The 10,293-nt window shown below is 42.7% G+C and overlaps 1 protein-coding gene across 1 annotated transcript in view; it reads left to right on the forward strand.

Annotated features, from left to right (window-relative positions):
• The window catches only part of LOC120027788 (zinc finger E-box-binding homeobox 1-like), a 73,004-nt gene extending 67,013 nt beyond the window's left edge, over positions 1-5,991 (forward strand). The window contains exons 8-9 of the mRNA XM_038972814.1: positions 1,983-2,163; positions 2,943-5,991. Of these exons, the coding sequence (XP_038828742.1) occupies positions 1,983-2,163; positions 2,943-3,916 (1,155 nt within the window). The 3' untranslated portion in view covers positions 3,917-5,991. The remainder of the gene's footprint in view (positions 1-1,982; positions 2,164-2,942) is intronic.
• Positions 5,992-10,293: the final 4,302 nt, after the last annotated feature.

The raw sequence follows: 10,293 nt of genomic DNA on the forward strand, positions 1-10,293 counted from the left end.
CCCCTGAACAAGGCAGTTAACCCACCGTTCCTAGGCCGTCATTGAAAATAAGAATGTGTTCTTAACTGACTTGCCTAGTTAAATAAAGGTATATTTTTTTAATCGGCAAATCGGTGCACAAAAATACCGATTTCCGATTGTTATGAAAACTTGAAATCGGCCCTAATTAATCGGCCATTCCGATTAATCGGTCGACCTCTAATCTCTATTGCACTCCGCACTGCCCTTTCTCACCTGGACAAAAGGAACACCTATGTGAGAATGCTATTCATTGACTACAGCTCAGCGTTCAACAACATAGTGCCCTCAAAACTCATCAATAAGCTAAGGACCCTGGGACTAAACACCTCCCTCTGCAACTGGATCCTGGACATCCTGACGTGCCGCCCCCAGGTGGTAAGGGTAGGCAACAACACATCTGCCACGCTGATCCTCAACACAAGGGCCCCTCAGGGGTGTGTGCTCAGCCCCCTCTTGTACTCCCTGTTCAATCATGACTGCACGGCCAGATATGACTCCAACACCATCATTAAGTTTGCTGATGACACAACAGTGGTAGGCCTGATCACCGACAACGACGAGACAGCCTACAGGGAGGAGGTAAGAGACCTGGGCGTGTGGTGCCAGGACAACAACCTCTCCCTCAACGTGATCAAGACAAAGGAGATGATTGTGGACTACAGGAAAAAGAGGACCGAGCACGCCCTCATTCTCATCAACGGGGCTGCAGTGGAGTAGGTTGAGAGCTTCAAGTTCCTTGGACACGACAAAACCTATTCCCCCTCAGGAGACTGGAAAGATTTGGCATGAGTCCTCAGATCCTCAAAAGGTTCTACAGCTGCACCATCACAGCCTGGAATGGCAACTGCTCGGCCTCCGAGCGCAAGGCACTACAGAGGGTAGTGCAAACGGCCCAGTACATCACTGGGGCCAAGCTCCCTGCCATCCAGGACCTCTATACCAAGCGGTGTCAGAGGAAGGCCCTAAAAATTGTCAAAGACTCCAGCCACCATAGTCATAGACTGTTCTCTCTGCTACCACAAGGTATGCGGTATCGGAGCGCCAAGTCTAGGCTTCTAAACAGCTTCTACCCCCAAGCCATAAGACTCCTGAACACCTAATCAAATGACTACCCAGACTATTTGCATTGCCCCCCCCTCTTTTAAACCACTGCTACTCTCTGTTGTTATCATCTATGCATAGTCACTTTAATAACTCTACCCACATGTACATATTGCCTCAACTAACCGGTGCCCCCGCACATTGACTCTGTATCGGTACCCCCCCTGTATATAGTCTCGCTATTGTTATTTTACTGCTGCTCTTTAATTACTTGTTACTTTTATTTCTTATTCTCATCCGTATTTAAAAACTTTTTTTTTTTTTTACTGTATTGTTGGTTAGGGGCTCGTAAGTAAGCATTTCACTGTACAGCCAGAAGAGGACTGGCCACCCCTCATAGCCTGGTTCCTCTCTAGGTTTCTTCCTAGGTTTTGGCCTTTCTAGGGAGTTTTTCCTAGCCACCGTGCTTCTACACCTGCATTTCTTGCTGTTTGGGGTTTTAGGCTGGGTTTCTGTACAGCACTTTGAGATATCAGCTGATGTACGAAGGGCTATATAAATAAATTTGATTTGATTTGATTTAAGGTCTACACCTGTTGTATTCGGCGCATGTGACAAATAACATTTGATTTGATTTGTTTTCCTTGAGAAACAGAATGACAAACCAAAAAAACACCTCCACCAAATCACTTCCATCTCTAAATTGCCTGTATTATTGTCTTGCACATATTGTTAACCGTTATAATCCGAGAATGACACTTCTCCTGGCCTCTCTATAACTGTATTACTGTACTACTGTTACAATTGATACTTAAAAACAGTAAACATTATATTACATATATCCACACATATTAGATCTGACATAATACGTTATAAATTATATAATTATATGTTCTCATGTATTGATATTTGTTGTTCAGGAGGAGCGTCAGGACACCAGCTCAGAGGGCGTGTCCACCATGGAAGAGCTGAACGACTCAGACTCTGCCCCTTCCAGGAAGAAAATGAGGAAAACGGAGAGTGGGATGTACGCCTGCGACCTGTGTGACAAGATCTTCCAGAAGAGCAGCTCTCTGCTCCGACATAAATACGAACACACAGGTACATCAGGGACTAGATCAATCAGACCTGGGTCGTGTTCTTTAGGGTGCAACATGCAGCGAATCGCTTTGCAACTGAAAAATAAAATGCTCACATAGTACCTCCCCATTTTAGACGGTTTTCTTCCATTTCATACCTACTGAACATCAGCCTCACTGCACCTCCCCAGAGAGACCTCAGGAAAACATGAGGCGAAGTGAAACTGAAGGGGGAAATTTTCAGTATATTGCAGAAGGGCGGTGGACACCACCATTCCAGCAGCTATTACCCAATAAACACACACACGCACTCCACCAGAACTCCCCCTGCCAACCACATTACCTTCCGGTATGAAATGTTGAAGGGATGTTGCATCAGAGCTCTGTTAGTAATTTTAAATGAGAACATGGGTAGTGTTGTGGCCAAGCACAGGTCAACCCACTCTGAGGCGTTCTGTCTTTATGACTTTGATAACTGCCGTAGAACCACCGTTTTTACATCCAAATTCACTTTGTCCTGTTTTTTGTTGCGTTGTTTGCAATATTTACCATGGATACGTGATAATAAATAATATGGGTTTCACCGACCTTTGGCGCAATAATCCAAACCATTTCACGAGCACAACAGTCTGGGGAATTACAACAGTTTGACCTGTATTTTTCAAGGAGGGTGCAACCCCTGTTACAAGCCCATACGGTGTTACTCTGTGATTTCACTCAACAATAATCCTGAGCCTGAATGTTTTATCACTCTGTTTCAGATACCTTTTTATTGACTGTTTATTTTCTCCCGTGCTACAGGCAAGCGACCCCACGAGTGCGGTATCTGCAGGAAGGCCTTCAAACACAAGCACCACTTGATAGAACACATGCGTCTCCACTCTGGAGAGAAGCCCTACCAGTGCGACAAGTGTGGCAAGCGCTTCTCTCACTCGGGCTCCTACTCCCAGCACATGAACCACCGTTACTCCTATTGCAAGAAAGAGGCGCAGGAAGGAAGTCAGGGAGGTATAGGGGAGGAGGTGCTGGAGGAGGAGATGGAGAGCCCTGTGGGGTTGGCCCTGGGCCTCGGAGGGGAGCAGCAGGAGCAGTCAGACAGCAGGCCCACCTCCTCCCACCTGGACTCTGACGAGCGAGGGAGCAGCACCAGGGAGGACGAGGAGGAGAGCGAGGAGGAGGGAGAGGAGGAGGACATGGAGACAGCGGCAGGGGAGGAGGTGGAGGGGGATCCAGACAGAGTTCTGGATATGGATGATATACAGGTGGTGCGGATAGGAGACGAGGGAGGGGACGAGGAGGACGAGGCGGAGGGGGAGAAGGAAGAAGACACTGGTCGAGAGGAGGGAGAGAATGAGGAAGAGCAGGGAGTGGAGAGAGTAGTGGTGGGGGGTGAAGGGGAGGAAGGAGAAGAAGAGGGGGTAGTGGGGGTTGAAGTAAAGGAGGAGCAGGAGGAAGAGGAGGTTACAGGGAAAAAGGCAGACACAAGGCAAGAGGAGGTACAGGAGAACAGGGAGAAAGAGGAGGAACATGAAGGTGAGAAGGAACAGGCTGAGGAGCAGGTGGAGGAGGAGCTGTCTGAGAAGGAGGAGCTGTCTGAGAAGGAGGAGACAATGGACACAGAGAAAGGATTGACCTCGGAGGACAAGGAAGAGTCAGGGTCGAGGGCGGCGGAGGAAAGCGAGGTCATGAAAGAGAATGAAGGTGAAACAAACAGGAACACTGTTTCAGAAGACAAGAACCAGACACCGACAGGAGAGAAAGGTGATCCGAATTAAAACAGGGAGATACCAGACCCGTGCTTCTTCCTTAATGATATGGAAGGATCTTTTTTCCCCATGACATTGGGGGAGAGGATAGAGAGCTAAAGTTTGGATTGCTCTGACGGACGCTGCATTTCAGTTCACTACTGTGTATGAATCCAGGTGTGCCTGAAAAAATACTAGTGGCTTTTTCCACAGGAGGAGAAACATTTTCAGTGTTAGAAAATGTATTTGTAAAAAACTAAAACACAAATTTTAACAACAAAAAATGCATTATACGGACTTTGGAAGCTAGAGCCGACACGTTTTAGATGTTTTATTACTAAATCAACCTTGGGTCATTTCTTTTTATCAGTGTTACTAATTTTATCCCTCATATTTTAACCTTTAAAAACCTGTACAGTTAGGAGAGATTTCTATATCTTTTTATTGCCAATGAACAAAAAAAGATCAGTATTTTATTAAGTTGAAGGAAAAAAGATCCTGTGCACTACAAGTGGCTTGGTTTACTTACGGCACTAACAGTTGTGTTGTCTACCCTTCAGTGTTATGGCACTAGACTTACAGTATACATCATCAGCATGTTAGCTGGGGATGTTAGCATACCTTTTGTTGTACATGGATTGTGAGCCTTAAAGAAGAAAACGATTGTGAGATGAGTTCATCCATGATGATATTCCAGTAGTTGATTACCTTATAGATGAAGAAGAAGACAAGGGGGAGTATCGAAGGAGTCTGCATTGATACATTGTTCTAAAATGTTCTGTTCGTTCGTTTGTTCATTTCATCAATCTGTTATCATCAGTGTTACATGTACAGAATCAGATCAAGCAGAATAAGAAAGAAGAACAAATCGTCAGATCATTTGCCCCTGAATCCTATTCCCACTCCCAGCCTTATGCAAAACAAGAAGACATGATGCGTATCAAAAGTGCCATTGAATACTGCTGTTTTTCCTTAGCAGCTGTTGTCAGGTTGTGTCGAGGCCCAGATTTGATAGCAGCTCAAACATGTCAACTCTTTCAGCCGATATCCTGTTGATTTTGGCTCACTACCACTTGTCCTGATGTTGTAGATTATAGCGTTACCATGAATTATAATTTAGACATGAATTACATATTTGAGATAAAAGATCTGCCTCTTTTATAATCAGAGCAATCAAAGACTAAAAGGACTTACAATGTTTTAACGGAACGGCGAAACATGATTTTGAAATATTTCCTGCCTTGAAATGTATAATTTCCCCCAGTCCAATTCCAGTGCACTTGTTTAACACTTGTGAAACGCTTGCGCTCTCTTCAGGTAACAAAAGTAGGCAAATATGATCCCATAATGGTTATTCAGACAATATTTTTTACCTGTCAGTATTATTTTGTTGTTTTGTTGTTGGATTGTTTTGTATGTTCATGTTAAAATGTGTGTACTGTATGTTTTCAGAAAAGGCAGTATTTTTCCCATTCCCAATGATATGGGTTATCTGTTTAGTTATAGAAACATTTTATATTTATGTGTATTTTTTTTATTTTATATTTCTTTATAGTTATTTATTACACAATGTAGTGTACAATACTGTAGTTTGTATTAATACAATAATATATTTTAGTATGAAAATCATTTCAAATGTAAGCTGACTACAACAAAGGTGGGAACTAAAAAAAAAAAGCTCTGGCATTTTGGAGTATGTTTTAGAACGAAAACACATGTAAAGTTGTCAACACACCCCACAAGCCTGAAATTGGAACATGTTACCTTTCTAAATCCATTCATTCTCATGTTAGTTTTTACCTTTTGCCCACTTTAATATGAAGCTACTGAAACTTTTTGAGAACTAACTGTATGTCTAATAGCATGAGTGTGCTGTTGTATTGAAGGATGACCCGTAACCATGAACCTGTCCTTTTGCCAAGCCAAAATAATATTGACATTTTCTGTGTTTTATTTGTGCCAATTTGTTACTTTGTATGTATACTACGTCAAGGCCACAACCTCTTTTATATGTACTTGTTTTAATCCATGATCATTTTTATAGTGATAGTTTTTGTTTGTTTTTTCTATGACTCCCCATCTCACAATAAAATTCATCAACTACATCCCCCTGGTTTGATCATCTATTTCTTCATGTATTTGCTTGCATAATAAAGCTTTAGGCCAGCAATCAATCCGATCGTGTTTGGAGACAATGCGGCTGTTAAAGTTTGCGGAGATCGTATTTCAGGTAAACACTGCAGATGTCGGCTGAATTGGAAATTACCTTTAAATGTCAAATGCACTATAGTGCGGTTTCGGATTGAATCCCGCCCTTAGGGACATATGCAGAATTTACCGTGAATGCAGTCTCCGCAAACGGAGGAACAACACCTTTAAATTTCAATCGAGCAATAACGCGGATCTTCCTCAATACTTCTTGCGATACGGATTGAATCCAGCTCCTAATAAAACTCGCCGCCTGGAGAGATCAGTCAGATTCCCTTCTGGGGTGTATTCAGTGAGGTGAAACATTCAGACCGTTGCAAGCAGATAGAAATGTAATGAATAGAGCTAACATGATCCCCCTATTTAGCTGACATGTATGTTCTAAACAATACTTTTCTATCTGAACGTTGTGTAACGATGTGTGACATTACACCCTGCTGAACAGAGACCAGACCAGCCCAAGGTAATTTCTATTGATCCCGATCAGGTTTCCTTCAGGGAGAGGGAGGGTCTACCCTTAACATGAATTAGTAATGGTATGGACCCAAAATCTATAGTCTGATGAGGAGGTGAACATGATACAATACTCTAACATGTCTATTACTGTTATTCTTCTCTACCTCGGGACTGGAGAAGGGATACTTTCTGAAGGGATTTTGGTGATTTGGTCCATGTCTAGATCCTCTACATCTTTCTCCATGGTAAAAATTGAGAGCAGCTGTGGGTGTGTTTGTGTGGGAGGGGATTCAACAATTCGCCAAGCCTCTCTTTGTCTAGGTTGATAGTGGGTATGATGAATGTGGAAAAGAGAATGTGTGTGTGTGTGTGTGTGTGTGTGTGTGTGTGTGTGTGTGTGTGTGTGTGTGTGTGTGTGTGTGTGTGTGTGTGTGTGTGTGTGTGTGTGTGTGTGTGTGTGTGCCAGAGAAAGTAATCTGTCATATTTGGCAGTGTTGATTGTGTTGAGTAGGTAGGGGAGGGAGGTGGAAGGAGTGATAATGTCTAATAGTACCACACTACCATAACATTATATACTAACCCTCACAATTTCACATGTGAAATTTTCACGTTTTGTGAAATAGAATTTCACACGAAATTCCACACAAAATAAATATTTGAAACCATGTTTTTGTAACACAGATGTGATGACATTTCAAAAGAAGTTTCACCTGGATTTTCACGTGATCACCTAACCTTTTACAAGTGGATTCTAATTTTCACACACGATTTCACAGATGATGCCTTGCAAACAAAATGAGTCGTTAGGACACACACGCAAACAGTGTGTTTTCAGCGTACATATATATTTTTGGTACTTTTACCCCTTTTTCATGACTGTAACTACCAATTTTATGTCTTGTCCCATCGCTGCATCTCCCATAAGGACTCAGGAGAGGGCCGAGAGAGCCACGTGTCCTCCGAAATACGACCCTGCCACTGCACGCTTCAATCAGAAGCCAGCCGCACCAATGTGTCAAAGGAAACACCGTACAACTGGCGATCGAAGTCAGCGTGCACTGCGCCCGGCCCGCCACAGGTGTCACTAGAGCGCGATGCGACAAGGAAATCCAGGCCGGCCAAACTCTCCCCTAACCCGGACGACGCTGGGCCAATTGTGCACAGCCTCATGGCTCTCCTGGACACAGCTGGCTCTGACACAGCCCGGGATCGAACCCATGTCTGTACTAACACCTCAAGCCCTGCAATGCAGTGCCTTAGGCTGCTGCACCACTCAGTAGGCTATTTTTGACACACATTAACATACATGATTACATAGTGTATGTTTATTTATACAGTAATTATTATTCAACATGTCCTCACCTGGGATTTGAACTCACAACCTCTTGTTTTAGTGCAATGTTCCCTCTAAGCTGCGCGCATGCTCAGCCGTGTACCTCCACCAGGACTGCCGCACGGAAGAAATGCCAGGCAGCACAGCGATGCAAGAGATTGAACTTCACTGGGTTCGCCCAATTAGTTTGCACTATATAGATCAGCGCAACTTTCATTGGGGACAGGCGGGACATGTCCCCCCCACATTCTGAAATTGCATTTTTGTCGTCCCCCCAGTTTATTCCTTGGCATGTGATACAAAACAAGGCAACGGTGTGCTTTAGGACTATGCGGACACCTCCGAGCTGTAGGCTGTAATGATAATTATGTCCCCCCCACTTCTAAAACCAAAGTTGCGCCCCTGATATAGATCAACCTGTTTTCTATGATCTAGTCAACATTGTATCCGCCCCTTTTCAATGCAACAAACCAGAACAAACAAACTTTGCAAGATTGAGTCTGTGATTTTGTTGTAGGCAGAGCAAGAGTGCAACTGAGTAGAATTCTATTGGTGAGGGTAGCCCAGGAGCAGTCTCTCAATCACCTGTGAGTGAATGAGCTTTTCAGATCAGTACAGATCAGAGCGCAGGGCCACGCATGTGCACGTTTGTACATATTCTTTGCTAGTTAGTGAGTTATTAGCCCAGTTATAAATAAGTATAGGTCAGCAATGTGGAGTTACTGCTTCCTACAAGAGCACAACATTTGTAGGCTACATTTCAAGCTGTCTTTGAAAAGCCAATCAGGTAAAAATCGTATCTCTTAATTTAAGGGGCAGTGTTGTATATTGAGACAGGCTTGAATATGGAAATAAGCTAATAGGCAGAGGGGTAGCCTACATTGTCTAATTATCTATATGGTAATACTAATGAATTGTATTTCGTTAAGTGGTTTCTTGCATCATACAACTTAAATACAATGCCATTTACTGTCACATTTGGCCCATGGTGTTACAGACCAAGTAAAAAATCATTAAATAATTAATTAATCCCTTCATAATGTTTATTTTTATTTTTTAAGTCTCATGCAATGTAGGCCTGCATTGAACACCACGTGTAGGCTACTGTAGGCTATATCATAGAAATCAAAAGCTATTTCCATGTGAAAATGTTATGCCATTTGCTCCATTGGTTTTGTTGGTAGGCCTACATTATGCTCAAATAGCCACAATAGCCTATTGACTACTGTGCAAAACTGTAAGGGTACAGCCTCAGTGTTCACTGTTAACGCACGGCGGAAGTTGCACAAAATTCTCACAACATTCAAGTTTCTGCTCACTAGACCTAAAAAAAAGAACATTGGTTCACGACATTTTAATCTTCCTGCTACACCACCATGTCTGTGTCAATGACTGATTTCACCTGTATTCCTACACAAATCACATTTTCACATGTGAAACAGCCTAACAAAAAGTCACAAAAACTGACACGAGGTCAGTTGTTCACATGTGAAACCATACCATATGTTTAAATGTATTAAACTGTATGAGATTTTTCGTTCACATGTTAACACCACCTTTTCACGTGAGGAGAATAACGTTTTGTTATGTGAAAATCTAATTTGCACTTTCACGTAAAAATCTCTCACGTGGAATTTCTTTTTCACATTTGGAAAACTTTCACATGTGAAAATCTCATTTGCACTCTCACACGTGAACAATTGTCACAGTGGAATTGCATTTGGACGTGAAAACAAAGTTGAAATTATCAAGTTGCTTTTACATGTTGTCACATTAACTTCACATAAAATCACATGATCACACGTGTTATCACGTGAAATTCATAGGTTTTTTCTGTAAGGGAACATATTATCACATCAAACTGCCTTCAGTAATTTAGACCATTTTGAATCAGTTTTATGATTTTGATATCAATAGCAAACATAAATGTAAGCCAGTAAAATCACAAGGTATCAGATCAGGTTGTGCCGGGCCATTTCATAAAAGGATTTCAGTCATATCTGAGACTTACCAAGCTCAGGTATTGCCATAGGTCCAGTTCGGCTGGGCTCAAAGAAAATGTCATTTAAGAGCTATGTCTGCGTCCCAAATGGCCCCCTATCCCCTACATAGATCCCTATACACGTAGTGCACTATATAGGGAATAGGGTGCCATTTGGGACTCAGCCATTAGAACTGCTAAGAGGATATGGTGTGCTAAGGGCGGTAATGGAGCAAAAGCCTGATGAACTATCATAGCTGCTGAGTTTCTGGCATGGAGCCAAACCCAAGGTCCAGCGTCCCAGGGGAAATTTAAAGAGAAGCCAACAGGAGAGAAAAAATGGTGCTCAGGAAATAGCACAAAAATATTATGTCCATTTACTCAACCACTACATACCGGAATGTACGGTATACAATGCCATGTGTGTGT

Source organism: Salvelinus namaycush, chromosome 33 (assembly GCF_016432855.1).
Source record: "Salvelinus namaycush isolate Seneca chromosome 33, SaNama_1.0, whole genome shotgun sequence".
Classification (NCBI taxonomy): Eukaryota; Metazoa; Chordata; class Actinopteri; order Salmoniformes; family Salmonidae; genus Salvelinus; species Salvelinus namaycush.